At 38.8% G+C, this 27,550-nt stretch overlaps 1 protein-coding gene across 2 annotated transcripts in view; it reads left to right on the top strand.

The window, feature by feature from the left end:
- Positions 1-23,890, top strand: part of kif18a (kinesin family member 18A) — a 34,213-nt gene extending 10,323 nt beyond the window's left edge. Inside the window, exons 9-18 of one of the 2 annotated variants that reach the window (XM_033625114.2) lie at positions 36-136; positions 4,989-5,151; positions 5,755-5,919; positions 6,931-7,052; positions 7,196-7,473; positions 10,105-10,161; positions 16,740-17,121; positions 21,960-22,052; positions 22,271-22,368; positions 23,082-23,890. In XM_033625114.2, the coding sequence (XP_033481005.1) occupies positions 36-136; positions 4,989-5,151; positions 5,755-5,919; positions 6,931-7,052; positions 7,196-7,473; positions 10,105-10,161; positions 16,740-17,121; positions 21,960-22,052; positions 22,271-22,368; positions 23,082-23,218 (1,596 nt within the window). In that variant the 3' untranslated portion in view covers positions 23,219-23,890. Of the gene's footprint in view, positions 1-35; positions 137-4,988; positions 5,152-5,754; positions 5,920-6,930; positions 7,053-7,195; positions 7,474-10,104; positions 10,162-16,739; positions 17,122-21,959; positions 22,053-22,267; positions 22,369-23,081 lie in introns of both variants that reach the window. The other variant, XM_033625107.2, reaches the window with a different exon arrangement.
- Positions 23,891-27,550: the final 3,660 nt, after the last annotated feature.

The following is a 27,550-nucleotide window of genomic DNA, read 5'->3' as shown; positions in this document are numbered from 1 at the left end:
GACTCCTATTTCAATTTTGTGTTGCATTTCTAAAGATTTTGCAGTTGAAGAAGAAACTAAAGGAATACGAGGAGAAGAACATGGTGCCTGGGGCTTCTAACATGATCTCTTCCCAGAAACAAGCAGAGTTCAAAGGGTAAGCATGTACATAAGTGTGATTCAGCGTGTAACCTGAGATATATCAGTTGTTGCTTCTTTATGTGTCATAAACTCTTTTATTGTAAACATTGTAATTGGAATACAGGCACTAAATGCACACAGACAGAGGAGCCTGTGTTTCCCAATATATTGCACAGTGGTGATCCATTCATGGAACCTGTGGTTGTACAACTGGTTCTGGTGGCTGTAGATCCATAATTATTTAATCTAGTGCAAAGGTGCTCAATTTTTTTTAGCCAAGGACCCCTTACAAGATAGAAAATATACCAGAGACCCCCTCATGTACGTCCCTTAATAGGGACATATGCCAAGAGATTAGTTAGATTAGAACATAATCTTGTTTTCTTATTTCAGATAAAACATTAAATTATTTGTTGAACCATAAAACCCTGGGTAAAAAATAAATAATAAAAATGTTTTTGTAGATCATTATAATTTGAAGAACCTGAAAACTATTCATGGACCCCTGTTAAAGTGCTATGTACCCTTAGTGGGGGGTGCAGTGGTCCAGGTTGATATTCCATTTTAGTGTTGTTTATTTATTTATTTATTGTCATTTATGGTACAATAAATAGTCCAAACTTAGATTTTATTTAGCAGTGAGCGCTTTATGGTATCTGGCGCCTCATAATTTCCAAGTGCCAGCAACCATGTCAGTTATAAAGGGATATATAGATATATAGATTTTCAACTAGGTCTGTGTTACCGTGCTGTGGGGAGTGTGTGCAAATGAACGATGTTCAGCTTCCCCTCGTGCCACTAGTGAAATTGTGGATCATCAGTCATTCACACCATGGTGATGCAGACCTGGTTGAAAATTGGACATAGTATCCCTGTATCAGTATTTACTTACATTTATATGTTGACAGGGGCACCCAACACTTTTAAAATGGCAGGTTGGTCGTACTTGTAGCAGACTTTGTACTGTAGCCTTAGTTGGGATATGTAACTCCTTCAGCGTGCTCCACATCTGCCTGGGGTCTCCCTCCAGCAGGACATGCATGAAATACCTCCACAGGCATCCATGGAGCATCCTAATCAGACACCCCAACCACCTCAATTGGTGCAGCGGTTCTGCTTCAGTCTCCTTCTGCATGTCTGAACCCCTCACTCTGTTCCCAAGGGGCGCATGTACCTTGTGAAGAAAATTCCTTTTGGCCTTTTGTATCCATGATGTCATTCTTTTTGTTAGTACTCTGTGTTCACAGCAGTCCTTTGCAGTGTCTGTGTTACTTTATCTAACATACCAGTCCGCCTGTCGGTCTCATGCTCAATCTTCACTCATAAAACAGAACCAAAGATATTTGACTTCTGTCATTTGTGGCAGCAACTCGTTCCCAACCCAAAGGACCCAGTCTATCATTTTCTAGAGCGTAGTGCCGTCAGACTTGGAGGTGCCTAACACTTGGCTACAGACTACCCATTGCTGGAAAATGTCAAAGTTTGATGAAGCTACATCTAGTAAATCATTGGCAAAAAGCAGTAATGCAATCCTGAGGTCACCTAACTAGATGCTCTTTGATCCTTGGCTGCACCTGGACATTATGTCTGATTTCAATTTTGTTATGGTGACCTATGATGTTTTGATAAATACGTTGATAACTCTGGAAGAGATCTGTGATTGTGGACAAACTGTTGTGGCTGGAAATTATTAGGTAGTGTTTGGATAGCCTGTCATCACCCTTTACATCCAAAAAAAAATCCCCCAGAGTTCAAATATAGTTTTCAACCAGGAGCTGCACTTTCAAGGTATGGTGCACCAGCGAAACGTTGCGAAAATAGAAGCAAAGCAACTTTTTTTCTTTTTTTTTTTTACCCAGAGCAGTTCTCCGTGCTTTGATCAGTAACTCACAGTGTCAGTGTGGATATCATTAGTTGAAAATACCAGCTGCTGTTTATTTATTTGTTAGTGCTGCCTTGTGCACACACACTCACAACACAATGCATTAGTGGTGTTTTTCACTGCTGACCTAACCAGGGTGTACTGGAAACAAACTGTCAGAATTGATGATCCAATGCCACTTGTGAGAAATTGCTGATAAAAGCCGCAGTCAGTTCCCATACCCTGTCTACATCAGCTTAAAGCACCCCAAGGTGACCTAATATTTTTTTAACAACTTGTTTGTGTTGCTCCTATGAATTGCCATCCCACGAAACGGGCACGTGAACCTCCTGGAAAACTGTCACTTCCTGGAAAACACTGCATCTTCATAACAGTCTAATGTCCCTCTATATTTCCTTTCAGAAGAAACTAGTACTAATACTGATTAATGGAAAGACAGAGAGAACACAAGATTTCCATATTTTATTATCAGGTTTGTTTTTTTTGTTTTTTTTTTTGTTTTTTTTTTGTTTTGCATGGTTTTGTGTAATTGTGATATTTTTATACTGTGATACTTTTTCTAGATTCACTCCTGACCTGCACTGTAGTCAGTGGACCTGCATTGAGCAGTCAGATACTAAAATATTGATAAACAGTGTGTCTGTAATTAATTGAGCTTTCAGACAAATTTAAGGTCGAGAAAGCTTTATTCTAGTTTTACTTTTTGTTATGTAAATTGCCGCTATATGTTTACATGTTATTCGTTTAAATTGAAACAGGATGACACATTTAAAAACACTGTTTAGGACTGAGTACTGTTGGTTTTCAATCCAGCCATGTAGTCAGAGACTATTTTACGTCTTGGAGTAAAACCCAGATGTACTGTGAGGCTAAAGGATCAGGCCTGAAAATGTGTTTTTGTTAAGGAAAAATAAAGCAACTTAATTTCTACCTTCCACAAATACACAATAGGTACCTCTGTATATAACAGTATACAAGTGTTTGATATAACTGCTGTAATCAATGTTGGCTTATCTTGTATTTAAATGTAAGGTTTTAATTTGATAGGGACAGCTGTGCAGTGCCTTTATTTTAATCCAGATGATTCATTCATATTAATTTGTTTTACATAAATCCGATTAATCACATCCCCTCTAGTCATCTTTGAGGCACACAGTGGCATCGGTTGGGGTATTTGGGTTGGGGGCGGGGGGACACAGAAAAGCTGAATGAGTCTGACTCCCACACATTTCATTCACTGGCATCAGAATTCACAACTCGCACAGTGAGAGGCTCTGAATAGAGGCTGCACGCTTCTCACGCTATTAAAAATTCAGCAGTCTAGCAAGGCCACGACGTCTCCTACGTCACTGGAGTTACATTGAAGAGTGCAGTCACATTTCAGCGACAGCTCTCCAGTCTTATTTACCTGCATGCCTCTCCTGTCTCTCCTCCTGCTTTAACTCAACCAGACAGCCACTTGCATCCAATCTGGATATCACCTCGACTCTGTTCCAGGAATACATATATACATCATATGGCTAAGAATATCTTTCTGGCTTAGTCCGAACAGAAATGGCAATTTACAGAAGCTCCAGATTATAATAAAAGGTTTACAGCATGATTTAATGATTGATTCACACCTTAAAGTATAATTAATTGTAGAGAATAACAATATTAGTCATGAAAACATTTGATGTCATTAATTTGTATACTTTTACATAATCATTATTAGGTGTGCTACTGTATTTAAACTGGTTTCAATTAAAGTATTAAATCTGACCTTTTTAGGATGTGTTAAATACACAAATAAATGGTCTGTAAGAGTGCCTGGCTCAGCATTTCGTGTAATTTGCTCCTTTCATGTGGCTGAACAGCTTTTAATCACATCTGGCTTGAATCACTGTGATAATGGCGATGTTTTCTTGAGCTGTGTTAGACTAAGAGGGGTTTCTAATATACTGTGTCATGTATGTGAATCAGAGTTGACATAAAAAAAACACCTTTCAGTATAGGCAGTCCAAAAAAACACCACTACAGCCTCATAATGACCAGGGCTGTATGAATGCTTCAGTGACAGTATCATCTAAAAGTGAGCATTAGAGCTGCACAAAGATAGCCTATTGTAGTTGATTCATTAGACTACACATGTATTCCTGTTTATCTACAGGGTTTCCACGCTCGAATTTCATCAACTAATTTTCATGGACTTTGTGAAATCCTTGAACGTTTATGAAAGGTTATAAAATTTAGTTGTGTGTAATGAAACTAGGAGTTACAGTAATTTTCCATGGACAATCTGCGTCATACCATAACATATGACATGGAAAGTGAATCTGTTTTTTTTTTTGTAGCTGTTGAGGCAACGTAGCTCTAACGTGCCGATGTTTGACAACATTTTGTTTACCACTGTGTACGTCTTTATTTTCTCCCTGTGCTCCATCTCTCCCTCCTTGTACGCCAGCTATGTACGCTATGTTTTATTAAAACGAATCAGATTCAAATTCTATTTAGAGAAAAATAAAGTTGTGACTGTGTGATTAGACATGTAGGGTCACGAATCCCAAAGTTTCGATACGTATGCTGTGCCCCTCTACTACTTTTAAATTCTACTACATTTTTTAGACTGAATGGTCATGGAAATTTTATTATGGGTCAGTGAAAAGTCATGGAAACTGTTTGGGAACCCTCCATCTAATTTAAGGGGCCAGTTCATAAACTTTAACAGTGTGAATTCCAAATATATTTACATGTTATTGTAGGGTAACCATTTTGTTTACATTAGAATCATTGATTGTTCCTTTTAGTGGCAAAGACAATGGGACTAGAATGACTGGATCTTTCAATGTTATGAGATTAAACAGCCAAAGTGATTTTAGACCATTTGTATAAGTTTGATATTCACTTTTGTCAAGTTCTAATTTCCTAATTCAGCCCTTTTAAGCTGAAGCTTGTAACATTTGAACATCACTCTTCTTTCTCTCCCTCCCTCTCTCCCTCTCTCTAGGGTGTCAGAAGCTCTGCAGCGAATCTTCTCGGGCCGGGCCCAAATCAGGAAAGAACAGCTGGATCTGGAGAGGCAATTGAAGGAGAATGAGCTGCGCCAGCGCTACAGTGAGGAGGACAACCTGCAGGTCCAATATTTCTGTGCCAAAGACAAGACTGAGAAGGTAGCTGATGCTTACGCTGCTATCCACAGATTCCATCATCCCCGCAGAAAAACAGCTGCTGAGTCATCATTTCACTTCTCTGTTCTCTATGGTTGTCTTGGCCTCTCATTTACGCCACTACAGGACAGGGTCACTGCTCCCCAGCTCCTGGCTCCACTCTGCCATTTGAGTCCCAGTGTTAGTCCCAGCTGTAGCTGCCATTTAAAGTAGAGAAAGTGAATTTTGAAGAATTTTTGGCACCAAACTTTGCAGAGTGGTTCACTGTCATCCAAAACAAACTGTGGGAACAGATCACCTGGGAGTGGAGCTAAATCATCTGTGTGCATTTGAAAACTTTTATTAAAATATAGAAGAATATAAATTGTTTCAGATTAATCTCTCCAGCAATGACGAACAAATGTTTAATATTTTAGATTAATCTATATTGCTCGACTGGAGCCTGGTTGCCATATTGCAGCTTGCTGCTGTAATTGTTATTTAGAACACTTCTTCCTGCTCTTCACTACATGCACAATTAACTGTGTGTCATACTAATACTTAGACAAACAGTAGACTAATCATGACATCACTTAAATGACATTTTGTTGTCGTCGCTTTGAATAGGCCACTTGCAAGCACGAGCGGAAGATTGCCAGCTTACGCACTCAGCAGCAGCACATTCGGAAACGTCTGAAGGAGGCAGAAACACGTTTCCTGGACAATGACAGCTGGCTTCATCGTGTCGAGAATGAGATTAAGCTGCTGAAGTCGAACGATCAGGCCTCAGAGGTGAGTAGAACTTGCTGGCCCTTTTGTATTTACTGGTGTATAGATATATAGACTTTACATACCTGTTGTTTTGTTTAAACATTCTAATTAATGGTTTTAAAAAAAAAAAAAGAGTTGCTTTTTGATTATAACAGCTGCATGCAGGACAAATTGTCTTGTACTTGGGGATGATTTTCCCTAATTGAAATTGTGTAAACTGAGTGCTTGTAGCCATGTTTATTCAAATTCCAACATCACTTGGCACTGACACTGGCGACAGAGTACATAAATTATTGTGGGACTCTGGACATCAGATCAGTAGATGCGAACAGCAAGTAAAACTAGATACCAAATTACATAACTCGGGGACCGGATGAAATAGTTTGAGTTAATGTAAGAAGACAAACGAGCATGATTAGATGTAGAGAAAAACTTCATAATGTGGGTTACATCCTTCAAAACTCATCGCTTGGTGTGTTTTTTGTTTGTTTATTTTGGAAGGTAGGCTGTGTTTCTATTGGTGTCGTGACTGTCTTTGTTTTCTTCCCATCTGTTCTCCCAGTAATTAGAACCGTGCTCATTTTATTTCTCCAGCTCACTCGTGGATCACTGAAGAGAATAAATCAATACCCTTTACTCATCCCTCACACAACAGCCAGTTACCTAAAACCATGCCCATGTTATTTTTTTCTTCTTTATCCTTTCTTCCAGGAACTGACCCAGAACTATGACGCACCCACCGGTCAAATGTTCTCTCTGCTGTTGTTTCGTAGTTTCTTTACGTCAGAGTCCTTTTTTTTCTCTCTCTCTCTCTCCCCTCCCTTACCCTGAGCCGAGCGCTTTTCTGATGAAACATGGATGAAAACAGAACTTTGCATCTTCTCTCTAGTATCCCGACCACCAACCACCTTTTGTGTCTTTTTTTATTTTAAACTCTGCCCACCAGCATGCTAATTTAATATACTGTTATGTTAGACTGTCCTTTGCCTCATCATTTCTGCTCTCCAAACTCACTTTTCCCTCCTTGTTCAGGTGTTAGAGAAGGGCCTACACTGCCACAGACTTGAGCTGCAGGTTAATGATCTCAAACAACACATCAAGCAGATGGTCGAGCTCGCTGCACTGCAGGATCAGGAGAACAAGCGCATGCAGAAGTAAGTTGACAATACCAAGAACCAGCTCTTCCTGAATTAACTATTACTCGGTGCAGCTGAAGAAACTGCGCTTCACCTCATTGTGACTCGCAGTTTTTCCCTGAAGTAATGTCTCAATGTTATTTTTTCCCATCGCATTTCAGAATGGTGAACATCTTGTTGCCAGCTTATAGTCGGCACTACTCTATGTTGCGTGAGACCGGGCAGGTCTCAGCCGCAGATGAGCAGGAGAACCATGAACTAGAGCACCTTGTGTTGAGGGAGAGAGGTGTGGTCTGGGCCGACCAGGAAGAGGTGGAGCAGCAGCTGAAAGGTAAAGGGACTGGAGACAAGTCACAGGAAGCAATTGAGGCGGGCCGCAGCGAGTTGGCACCGGTCCTGTCTTTCTCACATCTGCTGTACCACCAGAATAGCCCCTGCAGTAAGTCATCATACTCTTATCATCCTGTTTATTCTTCTGTTGTTGTTTATTCTGCATTTGTGTAGTTGGTTTGGTTGGATAAACTAAGAACTAGGTTTGAAAATTTGGTGGGGCAAATTCTGAGTATTTACATTATTGATTAATATGCCAATCTTTTTATTTTTTTATTCTTTTAAATTAATTATTGAGTTGTTCAGCCTAGAAGAAAAAAACTATAAAAAATGCCCATCACAAAGTTCCAGTGCCCAAAATGATGTCTTGAAATTGCTGTTTTGTTTTGGGGGTTTTTTCTGACTGACAATCTAAAGTCTAAAATTGAATTTTAAACTGTTGGTTTTGTGATGACTACTTTCATACAGAAAGCAAATATTATGCGGCAAAAAAACAACATAATGTTTTGGGGTTTGTTTGGTTTTTTTTTTGTTTGTTTGTTTTTTTGTTTGTTTTTTTTCTCGGAAAGAGATCAATTTTTGAGGGGCTTTTTCACCACACATAAAAGCATCAACCAATCACATTGTGCCTTCATACGTAGGAGGATTGTAAAATAACAACACAGATGCTCTATAGTCCAAACGAAGACAGCAAATATGCCTTTCAACCATGACAAAGGCAGCACATACCAGATCTACACCTTCCATTCCTACCATAGACTTTATAAAATATTGGATGTAGCTACCTTGACATCACCCATTGGTTTGTGGACTGCCGTTCTGAAGCCTCAATTTTGGTTGCTGAAGATAACTCGTCACCAGATGATAGCCAATTCCGGCCAATGCGTTCCACCTCTTCACACATACTGTTTACCTGCTGTTCACATGTGATCAGTCAATACTACTCATACTACAAACTGAATTTCTGTTCCCTTCTCCTCCAAATTCTTTAGACATGGCAGATATCGGTTTACAGAGACTAATGTAGGAGTAATCCCTCCAAGCAAAATAAACTCAGGATTGAGACTGTTCTAAATACTCAAATGTTTTTCTCTACTTTCGAGACAAGCTGACATCAGTTCGTGACGGATTTCTTTATATGGTCATCTGCTCCAGGCACACTACTGCATGTGTTCACATTACATAGCCTACAGTGCTACATGTAGCTACATGCTAATGTCAGGAAACATGTGATCTCGGTTGCTGATGTCTTTGGATCATATTACTGCTGCAACGTGTCCAACTGTGAAGATACTGTTGTTTTTTTTTGTTTGTTTGTTTTTTTAGTTTATGTTTATTTAAAAAACGGACAGTGCAAATTAATAAATACACATGGTATAAAAATGCCAGATTTGACCAAGGGGCTATTTTCATCTATTTTTTTAAATTGGTGATATATAATGATGGACAGTGCTGCTATTCTCCGTTACAGTCATTCCCCCGGTTGCAATGACACCAGTCAGAGGAGGGCGGGCTTCTTTTTTTATTTATTAATTTTTTTTAAGAGAAAGACACTACAATGGAATATTTCAGACAGACGGTAAATACAGGTGCTCCAGCACAGACAGTATGAGGAAAATAAAGTGCTTTTTTACTTTAAGGTTAACATGTTCTAGTAGAAGCCCAAAATAGTAATATTATTAAAAATAATAAAAAGTATGAACCTGAGAATGAGCATAATAGGTCCCCTTTAAGTAGATAACTCCAGTGTCCTGTATGGTAGTTCAGCGAGTTGCAGTGTATTTGGCATCAGTCCAGGTCTAGTGTGTATTGTGGGACCCATGAGATTGCACGGTTCATTTTTAACTGTCATCTCTGCATGACCTAGCAGCACCGGGCCCTCGTGACATATAAGATATGACAGACAGTGGAGCACAAACCAAAGCTGGCTAACAATACTGTGATAATGTCTATCATCAACGAGACAGTAAACTGTGCACCTATCATTCTGGATTCTTTCAAACTGTATTACAGTCGGCACTTCCTAGAAAGTGTGCGGTTATTTTTGTTTGTTTGTTTTCCCCCAGTTAGATTCATTATTAGTAACACAAAGAATTTGACAAATCCTGACTACAGATACTTTGTCAGCCTTCTGTGGATCGTGGATTAAAGTTTAAAAGATTATAAAGTGCTTGTGTAAGACCAAAACACTCCAGGTTGATTAGATCTTTGTGCAATTCATTTTGAATGAATGCTGTTTCTTCTGACTTCATGTCTGGGCCACGTTGCACTGTGCATCATTCTTTGGCTTTTGTGTGCGATTTGATTTTCCTGAACATCGTACAAAACCCAGATTGACCCTTTCTAAAGAAAAGATAGCCTTACAATCCGTTCTGCTGGTTAAAATGTCTGGTACACTCTGCACAATGAAAACTCCTTGAATCATAGCTCTTTTAAGTGTTGGAAAGTGTTTCACCTTGGTGATTTTTTTTTTTTTTTTTTTTTTTTTTTAAACATTTTCATGTCCAAAAGCAGCGTTTGATTCAAAGGGTCAGGGAATAGTTTTGACTGACTTTAAAACTCTAAATCACTAAGTAAAAGTAAGATGGTGCTTTTCAAACCTTTACTGATAGTGTGACATTTTTAATTGCACAAATCCACCTAAAGGTTGCAGAGGGTTTTCAAGCTTTCTGTGTTGTTGTAGGTGTGAAGTGTTGACGTTGCTTCTCCTTGAATGTCTTTTTGATTTTTTGTTTCTCAGGTGCAGAGGGGCGCACAAAAAGAACATCACTGTGCAACGCTGCTCCATCACCAAAAGGTAAATCTACTCTGCTCTCTCCCCCCCGTCATGCTAACATACTGTAGTCATTAATCTAAAACCCCTGCATGCCTGTTAATCCCCCCTCCCCCTCAATCATTCACCTCTCTCCTTGTCACCTTTCATTCAATCCATCACACTTGGCCAAACACCCGTCAAGAGATGATGCTACATTTTATTGAAGCGAAACACGCGGCCCATAAAGTTGTGTTTTTAATGTGCCATATAAATTTTCCAATTGTTTTTGCGCAAGCCCAAATTCTCACTTTGCCGTGTTGCTTTTTATTTGCTGAACATGTTTTTAGCTGTTTAAGTAAAATGACTTGTTCAGAGTAGTAAAATACACAATAAAAGTCAGACATGTAATATAATTTGATTTATAGTTGTGCTGCAGACATTCTGTCCTGGCCAAAACATGAATAATGAAATGATGTGAATACTCGCAACCAGTTTTATAGAGGGAAAACTGTACACATGGAACCTTTGGGGAAATGTAACACAAAAACCTTTGTGAAATATTGCAGTTCAAATTGGCAGTAATGATATTTACTGCAGGTGGTCTACATTTCATTGAAACATATTGTGGGAAATTTAACTTTTGAAAAGAGTACTCCTGCCAGATGACCAGAGTTCCTTGAATGGAAATGAAACATTAAAGCACCAGGGAGTTTGTCACTACCACTATTAAATTTCCCTGCAACTTATTATAAAAACATTTCTTTCTGTTTGGCCCGTCTGCCCGGCCCTTCTTTCTACACGTCAGGCCAGTTGTTTTATTGTTTTTTCCCCATTTGTTCATTTATTGTTATTTGCTCGCAATTTAACTTTTCTGTGCCACTACATTTACGGTCGTCTTTCGACAAGTGTCAACAACTCCACTTACTCTAATTGTTTTACGATGCTGAACTTTATATTTAACCCCCTAAAAATCCTGAATGGCCAAACTTGAACTTTATTCAGCATTTGACACACCCACAGTAAAACTTTGGGTGGATTTGTTATTTGAAATGAATACTTTTTACCCTCCGCTAATAGAGGAATACTTAATTAATCCCTGTCATTAACAACTAAATTAATCAAGACCACAAAATAAAAGTCCCCACCTCCCTTAAGCTAAGAATTTTAGATACAAGAAATAACTATTACAGTGTATCTTAAACAGTAGTGGACACAGATATACAGTATTATAGCGATTATATAAAGATATACTATGCAGGATTTTCCTAAATAACAATGACATTTGTATAGAGAAATAATCCCTCTCAGTCATCACTTATGACCCACTAGAAGTGTGTGGTGGTGCATTTTTCTGCAGAGACTCTGCCCTCTGCCTGTATTTTCTTATTTTACGTGTCTGAGAAATTTATGGGTGTGTACTTCCAAAGCGCTCAGGTGAGGTCAGGGCTTTATAAAAAGGTAGTGACCAGGGACCAGACCCTAAGCAGCAGGCATCCAAGAGACAAAGCGGCAAAAAAAGAAAAAGGGAGGGAGACGAAACACCAAATGATAATGAAACTGGGGCTAGCTTTCACTGGCGAGTGAGTTTGCACACAGTAGCAGACAATTCTGCATTGTATATCTTAAATATTATGCTATACCAATAATATCTACATACATATATACAGCAGCACCTTATAAAATAATTCATTTTCCAGGCATGCGTGCATTTTTTTTGCAAGCCTTTAGAGGCTAAACAGTAGCTTCATGTTGAATCACTATATATTAAATAAGTGTCCTTGCATCACAGTGTTCCTAATATTTAGATAACATAGCCACAGTTTCATCTCTCCATTAAAAATCATATCTCTGTACATCCTCCTACATTATGCATTCACAGACCCACACTTGCATCCCTGAAAAGCACCATGTCCATCTTAATGTCAGAGCTACCACTCATACATGTATGTAACACACACATACACACACAATAGACACAACTTCATACATGCTATACAGCATTATCAGCCATGCTAAACGACTTGTCAGTTATTAAATGTTATGCATTTGAAATGAAACAAATGTTTTAATAAATAAGGCTTTTATTTAGAATTCAGACAAACTGCTCTGATCTTGTCCTGACGCTGTTTGTCAGTCCCTTACTGCTTCCTCAGCTCTTAATGGTAGTCACTGCAGCATGTTATGAGAAATAGCTCCACCCTGCAGCTTGCAAAGCCAATCAAATTTCATTGGTTTTAGAGAGGGTTGGGGTTTGAAAGAGCATTAACTCTTTGTGGGCTGTTTAATAATAGCAAATCACACCAAAGTGATCACTTTGAAGGAGCATTTCTGCACTCCACAATTTAGTGTTGATTTAAAACATGTCCACACATGCATTTATTAATAGCTTTGTGATTTTTCATTCAGCTACCTCCCACTGCCCCCTTTATGCTGTTCTTTTTATACTCCCGTTCGATCCTCTACCTCTCACTTCTCTCTTATCTATTTTTTCCCTCCTTAGATTTATGCTGTCCCTTTTTCTTCAAACATCTGTTAGTCTGGCTTTTTCCTCCATTCTACCTTTCCTTTTCCTCCTACCCTCAAATGTTTTTCTCTGTCTGTCTAGCATCTAACCCCCCAATCCCTCTTGAGCTTCATTCATGAAAATGCAGATCCACAGCAGGGCAGGAAAAAACGTCAACAGACGTAAACTCCCCTGCTCCACCAACCAGAAAAGGCGCACTATAAAAAACAGGCAGCAGCAACCAGGCGACCCTAATTCAGTGCAGCCTCCACCAGAAATAGCAACTCATGCATGTATTAATCCCCTACAAGCCAAAAATATGTGATTGAAGGAACTCTGCTGCCATTTATTGCTAGGGACAACTCCTCTGCCACAGAAAAGGGCTATTTATCATCGTCTCCTCACTCGGTGTACTGTCTGAGGTCTGACTCACATTTGCTAAATATTGCATTTTGGTATTTAAGGTAATGTCTAAATCAGTCATTCACCTTTGCATTTAGTGCTCTCACTTCCTTTATGTGCTGGCATTTTTCCTTTTTAGCCCCCTCCCTAACCCCCACCACACTCCTGCAGGAAATGCCATGAGTGTAATGGTGTTCATAATGTGATGCAGACACCGTGATTTAACCTCATTCTGCTCTGCAACCTGTACTAGTTAATGTTGCTGTCGTTTTTAATGAGGCTAGATAATGTGGCAAAAAATGACTGGATAAAATTTTTCAAATCAATTAGTATTTACAGTGCACATATTCGTATATAATTTGGCAATCTTGTTTTAATGTTTGAGATTAGTAATTTTGAAGAGGCTTCATTTTGATTCAGGCTAAACATATTTTATTTCAACATTTATCTACATGCAAGCATGCAAACTTAGCTTAGTATCACAACTGACTAGAAATTGAAACAAACATTAATTGCGTTGTGAATTTCCTTTCCTGCAATATTCACCCCTAATTCATGCGAGTTCAACCAGTCCCTCTGCTATTAAGCAGTATATTGCAAATATTATTCACTATTTTCTAGCATTAGCTTTCTGTCAGTACTTGACTGCTCTTCTACCTACAGTTTAGACAGAATCACTGTGACATCATGCTAATGACAACAATTACTTCTGAGTAGTCAATGGCAATCAATTTTAATTGCTGGGATATTTAGTATATCGTCAAACATCTTTATTTCTGTTGTCCTTTTCAGCTGTGACTCTAACATTTAAAGACAAATAGTTAAACACAGTGATCCAACTATCTAAAGTTTCTGCTGTCCTCATATTATGTATTGTGTTGCTAGCATTGTTGATCAAACAAATCTACTGGCAAAAAAGCTAAGCAATACAGTGCTCCAGGGAAAATGTTTTTCTGTAGGCCGACATGGAAGTTAGCTTTGCCCTGGTTGCCTCATCAAAAAGCCTGTGGGATTTTTCCATTGGATTTTGGATTATTGCAGAAAATAAGCTCTGTGACAAACAAACGTAAATGATACGTACAAGTTTTGTTCATCAAGATAATCTTCACAAATTAACACAACTTTCATGATTTTTGAAGCCCAAATGCAATCACCAGAAGTAAAACACTAATGTTAGGCTATTAACAAACTACACTATGGTCACATGATTTAACATTCCCACCACAACAACACTGCAAAGCTGTGGTTGCTGTGATGATGTTCTGTAGTCTCATTTAGCAATTTATAAACTGCCTTTTTAAGACACCTAAAAGCTTCTAAATACACAGTGAGTTTTTACTGACGTGTTTTATGTCATAGGACAAAACATCAAAGTCTCTTGGGCTTGTGTTAACCACAGACCTCATTTCAGACATCTAACCCAAAACCCACTGACTGCGAGACGAGGGAATTGGGAGTGCTAAAATGCTAAGTCATTTCTGGGAAAGGGCTGTCAGACGGTCAGACGGTTAGGTGATGGCTTGAAAATATTCTAAATATAGCATACACTTAAACTGATATTGATTTTTTTAGGTGGCTGGAAATTAACCAATTAAGGCAGCATTTTCTGACCAACAGAGTCATCAGTCACACTGGTTTTGAACTCAAAAGAGGTGCTGTCCTTGCTAGCTTTTTAAATATGAGAACAATACCAATTTGCAATGCAGTTCCTTCCTTTAAGTTTGGCTAACTTATAAAAACATGTTAATACAGCTTATATTATTATGAGTGTCTTATTAACAAGTAGCATGCTATCAGCATTGATCATGTCCTTGATTTTACAGGGGGCAGTTGAGTACAGAGAGGTGGGAGTGACAAGTTGGACATTTTATGTTTTATGAGGGTCTTTTTTGCAATAGTACACTGCCTGAGAGCTTGCCATGTTATTAAATTCTTACAAAGTCCAAAAAAAAAACTAATTGTACTAATGCATACATGTTTTTCCAGTCGCATGTCCCATCAAATACAGTCGAAACCTGGAAATGTCAAAACACACTACTGTAGTTCCTGGCTAGCTTTGTGAACTGGTGACCGGCTACCTACTGTTAGAAAGCAATGCAAGAGAAAAGTCTTTATGTCAGAAAAAGAAACTTTAACAAAAGAAATGGATATTTGCTGTGTCGAGTCCCAGTAATGCATCTGGCTGTCACAGAACTGCTAGCTAATATTAGCACACGGCTTTAGGGCACATTTGTCGCCCCATGACTTTATTGTTCCCTGGTACTCACTGTGATGGTACATTTTAACATCATGGGAGCAACAAACTAAGTACCCTGTGATATATGAACATACATTATTTATATTTTTGTATTTTGAACCTGCAACATCTACAGCAGCAGCAGCACCTATATTTTCTCCTTTCAAAAGCAGAGTTCAGAGAGTTCAGAGTCGTGTGTTTGAGCACCATGTTTTCCTCAGTTTCTAAAAAGGAGATCCAAGGCTGTTAGCAGGTAAAATCCTTGAGCTCTGGTCTATTTATAAAACGCAGTGCTTTTTAGGATAATATTGCATGTCACAGCTCCAGCCTGACATTGTAAAGTTTATATGTACAAGGAGGGTGCTGTGATGTTTAATTGCCTTGTGCCATGCATAATATCTCCAACACTACTGATCACATTTTGATGTAACTTAAGGGAACAATCCATCTCTCTTCTCTGTTGTGACATTTTTTAAATTGCGCTTTTTAGCCTAAGGCTGGCACTTCAGCACTTATTACTGATTACTGATTTAGTCAGGGGGACGGTATCATTTGGGGAGGGTATGTTTACTGTTGCCCTGCTTACTTTTTAAAGTGGTTTGATTTGCTTTCACTTTCAAAGCCCTCAGTTGTAAACAATGCGTTGATATATGCACTTCAAAGATAGCTTGTTAGAGATGCTGGCATCTGCAGAGAAGGCTTGAAACAGTGTCAGTGGCAGAGATTATGTTCTGTCTCTTAGCAAACCTTTGAGTCACAATGTAACATGTTGATGTAGCTGCCAAAGCACAGCCTATGTCATGTGACCACACACAACATTTGGACCTATGAACATTGGGCTGCAGACAGAGGTAATATTTTATGAAAGAAAATGAATACAGGGTATAGAAAGCAGAGTACAGAGGCATTCCCCTTTCAGTCTGCTCCAGTCCAATTTGGCTGTCATCTGTAATATTTTTTATTTGCTTTATGATAAACAGTTCCTTATTAAAAACCCATACAAGCTTTCACATCTTAAGGAAATAGTTCACCCTAAAATCAAAAGTACATATTTTCCCTCTTACCCATAGTGCTGTTAGTCAGTCTAGATTAATAGATTGATTGATCTAGACTGATATATCAGCAGTAGAGATGTCTGCACCTTCTTGAATATAATGGAACGAGATGGCACTCTTGGTGATCAAAGTGCCAAAAAAACGTTTGAAAAATTCAACAGTAATGTCATAAAAACACAAATCTCTTATGCGAAATAACCAAAACAGTTCTAACTTTGGTGAAAATGTGTTTACGTAGGACCATATCACTGATAGAAAGAAGTTGTTTTCAAGGTTTTTACTCTGTTAAAGTGCCAAGATCAGCTTTTTTCAAGCTTAATCTGTCTAGGTTGTTTATTAATGTGCATTGTAAATTAGGTTGAATTAATTGTATTGCTGCTTTGTTTATCTTCTATTTACTGTTAGTGATTGATCTTTATTTTAGGTGCAGGAAAACAGACAGATATAAAACAGGAACCACTTCCCAGAATGCCCATCAGAAGAAACCTGTCCGCATCACTTCCACCACAAAGCCCCCGTGCCATGGCCAAGGCCGGAGCGTTTGAGGAGGGCATGTTCCCGCTCCAGTGCACACCAGAACCTTCTCAAAAAACTGTTCAGGCCCTGCCACTGAGCTCTTCCAGCGCCATGGATCCCAACATGACGTTTGAAGTTCTGGACAATGATGATCAAACTGCAGCTAATGCAACCATCATAATAAGCACCGGCAGTCCCTGTCAAGAATCAACGTCCACAGACTTTTCAGGCCCCAGCCACCTACTCCATCCTCCCAAGGCGAAGGAAGGGAACCAGATTCCTAGCAAAAGGTTAGAAATATTCATGTCTTCAGTGTTCTTTTGGTTTTAAGATGTTAAAGAGTGTAGACACACTTCATGTGATTTCAGAAGATGTTTCCTCCCTTCTGAGAGTGCGTTAGATAACACTACAAGTCATTTCTCAGGTTGGCTTGTTGTGTGGATTACAGTTCTCTTGACTCTACACATTAAGTATATTGATTCTCTTGGCAGTCCATATGGCGCAGCCTTTTAACACGTTGAAGTAGTTGTAAACGAATGCATCGGTACACCCACATACCGCCTACTGCACGCCTGTGGTCCCTCCAAAATTTACTGCTACAATAGCGTACACTTCTCTCCACATAAACAGGAAATATTGTGAGAAAGACCACGGGAAACACTCCTCTTCACGGGAGCTCAGACACTTTGGGGAAGAAGAAAATACTGCTGTCACAGCAGAAACCCAAACTGATATAACATCACAATCTGACCGTAGACATACCATACATTTTTATAAATCAAGTTCAGAGGGAGAAGCTGCAGCAGCTGCCATGAAGTATCACAACCATTTGTCGCACTTTCTTGCCTCCTGTTCACAAAACAATTTATCTCAACATGCACCTTCCAACAATGCAGAGTGAGCCAGGGAGTGTTTTTAGCTGCCCTCCTTGTTAAAGTGTTACAGCAGAGCTACACCAGCGGCCAATATTAGCATAATTATACAGTTAACCTCCATGATATACAGAGCAGTTAGTTGGCAGCAACAAATACATTTTTGTCCAAAACATATGCCCTTCATCATGTTTTAATTCTGAGTTTGTGAGTGCGATCTGAATTGTATGCTGTTCCTTTTTACCTTCAGTAGGTGCTGCAGCTGCCCTTAAAAAGTATGTACTGTTGCATGCAGTGTGCACACAATGGGGACATGCTACTTCATAATATTACACCCTGAACTTTGACCCTCTCGCTTTTATATCTGTTACCTTGAATATATATAAAAAAATAAAATCGGCATTCACCAAGTTTGCCAGAGATGGAGATCAACCTAGAGAGCTCTTCTTTTGGTACTTTGCATTGTACGTGGTTAAAAGTTATAACTCCACAGATTGTAGAATCCAGCTACTTCTAACTGCTATATTATATTTGCGACAGTGAAGTTACGTCTGTAATTCGCTGTCAGTTATTTTTATAGTTATGTCCTGTTGTTGTTTGTGATTTTTATGATTATTTCGTTCACTTAAACGATCAATATTTCTATTATTACTATTCGACCAGTCATCAGTTACTTTAATGCGCTGTCATTCATCATTGTGACCTCTAACAGCTGTCAGTCAGCTGTCATCTGTTTGCGGCTCAGTCGATGTGACACATAGTCCGCTGCGCAATGGATTGTGGGTCAGAAAAGCCAGAGAGGCATGCTGGTTTCCATATTGCAAAATGGGACTGGATGTAGTAGAACATCCTCGTATTTTTGGCGTACTATATAGTATGGTAGTATGGGTATTGGAACGCAGTGTGTCTCTAACATTAGCTTCTATCTGATGTCACACACATGCCTTTGTATTTCTCAGTTATGTTGTACTTCTCATTCTTCTCTGTTCTGCTCTCACAATCACCCAGGTGTCTCGCACATCAAAGGTTTATTTGAGCTAATATTGTTAATGTCTTGACAAGCAAGCAATTGTCCAATCAGTAGCCAACAGCTTAGCAGCAGATAATGTTTTGATCCCTAAGTTCTTGTTCAGACAAGAGAAAAAGAAACACAAAGTTAAGTTGGTTAAACAGCCGCATAGATGTTCACAAAATCCCTTTTAAAGTCAATATCTCCAACACTTGGCAATTCACACCAAAACAATTATGACTGGTTGATGTTTATTAATGTGCATTGTAAATTAAGTTGAACTAGTTTTATTGCTGCTTTGTTTATTTTCTGTTAACTGTTAGTGATTGTTCTTTATTTTAGGTGGAGGAAACAGGCAGATATGAAACAGGGACCACCTCCTAAAATGCCCATCAGAAGAAACCTGTCTGCATCACTGCCACCAAAATACTTTATATAATTTATATTCCAATTTATTTTGTCACTTTTGATGGGCTTCGAGATTTAACAAAATAAATGTATTCACCATTCCTTCTTTATGTGTCAGCTAGCAATGAGGTGTAATGAGGGCTAAAATCTAAAACCTTCATCAGGAATCTCTGAATGAGTTGTTCTGAAGCTTTAAATAAGAATATCAAACACAAATAACGGATGTCATTAACTTTTTTAATGGAGTTAAAATATCAGGGACATCCTTATTTTTCTTGGTGTTTCTTAAGAAATTTGTACAGATGGAAAAACACTCCTTATGTCTCGCTTGCTAATCTTGGTAAAACTCTATTTTAAAAAAGCACGGTAATTAAACATTTGTTCAGTATTCATGTCTCTTAAACCCAGGTAATTCCTATACCACACATTTTGAATTAAACATAACTCCCAAAAGAATAAATTAACCGAATTTTCAAGGACACTTCTGTGCAATAAACAGAGAAATATACATATATGCATATTATATTTAAAAAAAAAAAACAACATCTATTGCATTTTTCGAATCAGTTCCATAAAATGTTTAAAAACAATCTGAAAACACGTCCCTCTGGCTGCCCACTGAAAGTTTCAAAGCAATCGGCGGATTGTGTGTAAAAGACGCTCAGTCTGGATGGCAACGAAACCATTCAGAAGTGGTAAATCCCCCAAACCTTATTCAAAACAAGACAGAGACTCGAGTGCAAACAGTCTAAGTATTCTCCCCAGCAGCGAGTTTCCAGACTGGAACATTGGGCCAAGAGGCTTAAGTCAGCTGAGAAGTGGCAAACAGAATAGGAAACATTTGGAGCCATAGCAGCAGACAGGGTTTGTGTCAGTGAATGATGCTTCAAGCAGATGAGCCTTCACGTTAACACACTGAGCTTGTATCAGTTTATTTGTTCCTTACCAACCTCGAGACCAAAATGCATCGCCTCAATCAAGGAAATGGCATTTGTCTGGGAACATTTGTGCCACCCTGCAATAATATTGTATCATGAGGAGTTGTTTTTCCTAACATACTAAAGATCGGGGCTAATCCAGGCTTTATAAGAGCACTTAGCACCTGGTTACGAAGGTTGTCCGTCAACCGACAGGTCAAATCTCAAAGGAAAGCTACTGCATTTAGATAGCAAGAAAAGGCATTACCTTTTGTGAATATTTCTCAGTACAAGGCCATTGAAGATGGTGCTAACAGTGTAAGGCCTCAATCAGACAGAGCGCTTTTTGCAGCTTGCTGCGTCTTTTTTTTTAATCGTTGCTAGGCAACCACAGAATCACCTGTCCTTAGCATAACTGCTATTTTGCTGTGAAGTAAACTCACAGATCTCTACCTACAAAATCTGCATAAAAAACTGAGAGGCAGAGGGCACCTGTTCTGGCACAGATTAAGCGTGACAGGCTGCTCCCAAATAGGATGTTGGTCACAGGGAAATGGATCCATGAGGGTATATGAGACCCTCAGGAAAAGGAGAAATCACAGGGAGTCCCACCAGCTGGTCCAAGAGCTTTGTCTGGATGATGTTTGGTTCAAAGCTTATTTTAGGATGATTCAGGGAGAGTTTGACAATCTGTTGTCAATTGTCAAGCTTAATTACGGTTGGTAAAACATTAGAAAGTGGTTAAGATGTCGGGTTGGTCAGATATGTCTTGCGATTTGCCTCGGGTGATGTTGAAAGTGAGCTAACATTAGCTTCACACAAACCAAGTACGCTACTACTTGTTGTCATTGCTACCACAAAAGGCCCACCTCTAAATTCTTCCAGTTGGACCATATGAAGATTTAAAAAAACGGCAATGATGTCAGGCACTTTTCCACGCTGACTTAAAGTTTATTCAAACTCAGGGACGCTCAGGACGCACCAGCAAAAATCTGAGGCACTCAGGAAATTAAAAGCAGCGAGCAAAACACTTCACTTTCATTGAAAAGAATTACAAAAAAGCAGCTAAATGATCAGGGCCTAAATGATGAACGTCCTTTTAAAAGAGAAGATTAAAAAACTTGGAGACCTGGCTGATCAATAACAAGAAAGCTTATAAACAGAAGGGAAATTACAGGTTAAAGTTAATTACATAAAAGTTGATACAGACTTTAGCAGGTTTATTTCCTCGGGTAGGTTTCCAAACACAGTTGCTACATGTTAGATGCCACCAGCAGCTCATAGGACTCGCTCAGTGTCATGGTCAGTCTACAAACATTTGGCGCAGTGTGGTTGTGTCCTGCAGCGGAATATGTGCTCACTTTGGCATTGCTTTTGGGGCCAAAGCTAAAGTGTGTACTGGTTGCAGCTTGTCCTCAATCTTGGGTTTGTCAATTTAAACCTCACATCAGCAAGTATGAACCTGCTCAGGGGTATTTAGCCACAGACTAATTATAAGAGGCTAAAAGATGTTTAATTTAACTTGATGCCAAATCTGTCTTTTCCTTGGCTGGAGTCGGTCAAATCTGAGTCTTATGGATAGTTAATGTAACAATTCTGTAATTAGGACGATGTGAAAACAGATACACTCACAATTGATCCCATCTTGTTACCTGGAGGTGCCATGAGAAAGCAAAATGCCGCTTCAGATTTATCTGAGAGACAACGAAGTTTGCATATCCAAATTTGTGAATGCAGGTGCATCCAAACGAAGCATCAGATATCAAAACTTCAGATTTGTATTCACATGGCTTTTGCAGTACAAACACAAACAAAATGATGAGTCATAAGGTATTTTATTCATTAGTCATGATATTGAATACAAAGGGAAATGCTCATGAGAGGTCCAGTCAGTCATGGTAACATGAACCTCTGCTCTGTAGACAACAGATGCCGTCTTTACAAGAGGTGAGACGAGCCAACCCAACCTACATGAGCATGACGTCTGCTGCACAAGGAAAGCGTAAATTTAACAGGTAATGTGCCTCTGGCTTTTTTTCCCTTATATCCATGTAAATGACCTTACTGTTTCGATATATTTATGATTATTTGAGACTAAATCTGTATACAACTGTCACCAAAATAACAAAATTAATAGCAGGCTGTGAGTGTTATCTGGAGGGAGTCCTATTGATGTTGTGTCTGAATGCATTTTTTTTACTTTTTTCCCTGTCCATTTTATTCACTGTAGCAGCATCAAAGCAGAGTTAACACAGGGTTTCTCGGCACCGAAGCGCATAAAGAAAGACCCCTCAGTGGCCCTGAGACCACTCAGAGTGCATCGCTTTGCTGGTAAGTGTCAACACAGACCAACACAGATGCAGAAGAAATCCAGACACTTAAGATAAAATGCATATACAGTGATAACAAATCACACTACATAGCGTTAGGACCAGGAGTTCAAATGTACATAAGACACTTTGAAAAATGTGTTTTCAGTTAAATTTTAATTTAAACAACTGTCTTCACAGCTGAGAACTGCTGTAAAGTCTATGAAAGTGTAATCTCTCAAGACAGATTCTGCAATTTACTTTGTAGAATCTGTCGGCAGCCCTGTGTGAAAGACGACTAGAGAGGGGGGAGGGCAGGGCTTTGAGTTTGAACGATGCTGCGCTTTAGCCAGTCACAATGGAGGGGCGTGGCCGAGACGTGCAGGTGTCCCCAGGAAATGTGTACCTAATAAACAGCAAGCTCCACGTCCATAGCGACCGCTCCACCCAAAACGCCGTCTCGTCAACATGAAAAAAAAAATAAAAAATTCCAGTGGATGTCTGAGTTACACCATGATTGACTGGAGTAGTTTCATGTCGTATCCGACAACAGGAGGCTTTTAACAGATGACGTCCTGATGTTAGCTTTGGGGGGGGGGGTCTGTGTCTCTTTAATAACCCAAACACTGACTGTTTGTTTTATTTGTGTGACGCTTTAACTGTGATCATGCATTTGTTCAGAGCCATACTTCTGTTTAATCTTGATACTACTCCTTGTTTGGTGTCTGTCGTCAGGTTCAGAGGAGAACAAGCCTCGGCGAGTTGTGAGGAGCATTTCGGAAGGAAACCTCAACCTGCTCGAACCTCAGAAGTCCAAGTCCATTTTCTATAAAACGTCCCAGCAGTTAAAACGAGTGGCCAAACGGATGTAGTGCAACATCGTGTTTGTGTCAGTCTATTACGCCTTTATGAAGATATTCACTCTCTATCCTCTTCAAACCTTATTCATCTTTTCAAAATGTTTTCTTAAAACCTAAAAAAAAGTCTTCCACTGTGTTGGACGCTAAGGTAATGAGACACATTGTAATATAAGTTGCACTATTTTGTTATTGTCTTTGATTTAGCCTCAGGCTGCAGTGGAATTTTACTTGATTGTATATAAGCATTTTATAGTTATCGTTCATCTCTTTAGATTGTTCTTTTAATTGTTTTAAGACCTATTTTTTCTCATTTCTAAACTTCTAGATTTGAAGATATATTTTAAAACATCAATGTCACACTAACAGCCAGAAATTAAACATGTCCTGTGGATGCTCTGTGTTTTACATACTTCATTTACTTTGAAATTTTCTCTAAAAAATGATCGGTCCGGTGGATGACCACACTTCCCAGGGCAGCTAATATCAGAGGTAGGACTACACATGACAGCAAATGGAGGTATGGCTGAGAAAAGAAAACTGAAACTGGTCTACGCTGATCTGTTTTATTTTTTATCCCTTTTTTTGTACAGTTAATAACTTGGGGTTATAGATAATTCATAATAAAACTACCTATAACAGGATCTTTGGTTGTTTTTTATTAAATAAATCCCTTTCTAAAATGTACCAGCTGCTTTTTTGTGCTATTGATGCCTGAGTGTGGTTTTCAACGAAGTTATGGTTACAAGATGTTCTGACGATAAATAAGCGATGTAGGAGAGGCTCAGGGAAGGTGAAAAATACAATGGCAAGAAAAATTGAATTGACCCAGGAGTCGCTCAGCATAACTCAAAAAGATAACTTCTTCGTTGTCTTCCTGTTGAAAAGCAACTGTTTCATATGCCTTTAGGAAAAAAGGTGAGCTCTGAATGCAGTGATTGATAGGATGCCATTTGTCTCTACCAATGCCTCGTGGGGATTGTGGATGATAAGTGTATTTCACCATTCAACACAGCACAGACTCCACAGTCAATCCTGACAGAGGTGTTACCACTAACTCAAACACTCGCCTCCAAAACATTTATAAAAAAAAGTCTGCAGTTGGCAGGGTGCTTATGAAATGATGGTGGAATATCTCACTCATTTTAAAAAATAGCTATTTTGACATTAAAGGGACAGTTCACCCCAAAATCAAAACTACATATTTCTCCTCTTACCTGTAGTGCTGTTTATCAAGCTAGATTGTTTTGGTGTGAGTTGCTGAGTGTCGGAGATATTGGCTGTAGAGATGTCTGCCCTCTCTCTGGTATAAGGGGCCGGCGCTGGTTGCTACTTTTGTGCCTTTTCTGTGCGAGCTTTCAAGAGGATGGCGGGAGGTTGTGTCCAACGTTGTCAGCAACCTTAACATTTACCTGAAATTCTGAACGTGGCTCTGGCAGCCCTGCACTGAAATGATCAAGTTATCCATATTTTTCAGACTGATATTTGGGGAAGAAGGGAAAAATATCTCTCAGCTGTGATTGGTTGTTCCTCGTCACATGTGATGCATGCTGCTGCATTCCAAAAGTTGAATCAGTTTATCGAGTGTCACTCTGGTGTTTGAGTGCGTCTACATTGAAAACGTGACACACGGCTTGTGCTCAAAGTGCCAAAAAAAACATACATTTGAAAAACTCAACAGCAATGCTTCTTTCCAGAAATCATTACCGTCATGTAGGGACTATTTTCTTTCTACCAAACTACATCCGCCAACGATATCACCGTGCAGAGGTAAGTGTTCGTCTACTCAGCCTTCTTTATCACATAAACACAGAAAAATGCACTTAAAAAATACGTTAATTCACATTTGCAAATTGATTTGGTGATGCCCAACTATATTTTAGCATGTCCCAAGTGCAAAGTACTAAACTGCAAGAACTATATGCCATAAAAATACTTAAAATATTCTTTAATTGTTTTATAGAGCATTTTCACAGTCCGTCATCAATACGGAAGTCAGCCATTTTGGAGATACTGAACATTAGCAATCCAACTGGACCGCAGTTCTGAGCACACGCAGAAACCATTAATTAATTTTTTTTAGTCAATGAAATCATTTTGTAATCAATATTTTGTGTCCGATTTTAGCTTTCTTCAGTAAGACGCTGTGTAATAAGCAGGACAACGTAAAACAAGCAGGTCTTTACTGTAAAATGAACCCAAATAGGGTGATGCAGGACTTCAATAATCCTTTCACACATACTCTTAACAAAAAACATTAATAAACCTGTGAAGTGGAGTATGCAGTGCAGGATTAATGTGTATGATCTAATGTCTGATCCACATTTCAAATCAGAAGATGGCGGCAGTGTACCTAATACAATGGTGGCAGCCCACCATTACAACCCAAGAAGAAGCAGAAGACATGTATTTGGAGGGAGCTGAAAGAAGGAAAGTATGGTGAGTATAAACCTTTACTCCTGTCTTTTTCCCAATGTTTCATAATTTTAATCACTTTAAATTTTCACCCTTTGAGGTGAAACTGAAAAAAAGTAAAAAAATTTGATGAAGCTCTCGTTATGTATCAAGGTAAGCTAGCTAAATCTGGAGCACTCAGTAAGCTAATGCTAACTTGACCCTGTTCTTATTTAAAGCAAAGAAACATGAAAACTCTTGATTCCTGCAGAAGTTATGTGGCCAAAAAGTCGCTGCGTAACATGAGTGACCCAAAAAGTAATAAATGTTTGAAATAGTGAGTAATGATAAAGTTGGTTTTAAGATATAAACAGTTTTAATTAGCTAAAAGTAATGGCTAAGTAGTTCGTTAGCATAACTAACATGTAACAAGCTAGCTTAGCGTAACACACCTCTTAGGAGTAGAGTGTTCTGGTTTGGCAGTGGGAGAAGCAGACAGCATGGATGCACTACAGTTGTATTGTTAGCTTATGTGACCATGGAGATTATAGTGACTGCCGGCTTGATTGCAGTTTATCCATTAGTGAGGTGCCTTTTACATTTCTTGAGACTAGCTGTATTTTCCAACGTATTTCAAGACGTACATACCTTGGTACTTATGAGTCACTATTACATCAGGTATCAAGGTAAGGTCTGTAAGAGTATTAAGATAGACTGAAGACAGCTGATGAAATTGGAGGACAAGAATTGCGTAAGTACAATCAGCTCTTTCGTACATTTATGTGAAGGGCCGGATGAGATCCTCCAGCGGGCCCTTCGTTTGACAACCCAGGTTTAAATAGTTAGCTTAGAGTAACAATGATGTTGTCTTAAAGTAACAGATAAATGGTTGAAATAAATACGGTAAACTTTCAATTAAAAGCCTAGTCCCAGTTAAACACCCAGTCTCTTTTACTAGCCCGGTGTGGCTGCACATTTTGACAAATAAAAGCCTGTCTCTATTAGTGGCCTGGTCTGGTTGCCAAGCAGTTCATGTTTTTTAAAGACATTTCCTCTCATGTATATAACCTCCAAATTATGTCCCTGTTAAGTTATTCATATTCTTTAGTCCATAAGGGTCATCAGATAAAATAAATTTAAAGTTTTTCATAAAAATTAATCCAAGTAGTGAGTATTGTTTTAACAGGATAAAGTGGTGTTTTGTCGGTGTGCCGGGTGCCATGACTCACTATCTCTGACGTGCTGTCTGTCAGAGCTAGATCAAATGAATGATTTATAACTGATATATTATCTGAAGCCTAATTTATCATAAAAGTAATATTCATACTGGTTTAAATAAACCATTTCATTGTATTTCCAGATCTTTGCTGAGCAACAGTTTTGTATAAAAGGAATTAAAGGCCTGTCCCAAATACAGGCCTGTTGATATTAGTGATTTAAGCAAATAATAGCCCGGGCTTTTAATTAAAGTTTTACTGTAACTGAAAAGGATAAACAGTGGAATTATTTATAGCTTGAAGTAATGAATAACTGTTGAGATGGCGAAATATAAAAGATTCAAAAAACAGTACGCACATCCAAAAACGATAAATTCTGGGTGCAGGACAGAAGAACAAATACAAAAATACAAAGACATGTCCACACACCAGAAACTGCTCATTTTGGAAATTTTTATCGCATCACCACACGTGACGTCACGGGCACCAGCTCCTCATCAGACATGAACAAGAGAAGGAGACACACCTACATATCGCCCGACAGATCATGTGATAACACATGTAGCATATGGAAACCAAGTACAACACACTGCAAAACCAGTACAAAATTACACTACAGGAATACATTTACAAAAAATATATTTACAAAATATACAAAAGACTAGCTGTGCCACCTTGAATGTCACATGACTGAAACATCAGATAAAAAACGTCATGCAAATTCAAGATGAAACTG

This window comes from Epinephelus lanceolatus, chromosome 2 (genome assembly GCF_041903045.1).
Source record: "Epinephelus lanceolatus isolate andai-2023 chromosome 2, ASM4190304v1, whole genome shotgun sequence".
Classification (NCBI taxonomy): domain Eukaryota; kingdom Metazoa; phylum Chordata; class Actinopteri; order Perciformes; family Serranidae; genus Epinephelus; species Epinephelus lanceolatus.
This window is presented reverse-complemented; position numbering and strand designations above follow the sequence as displayed.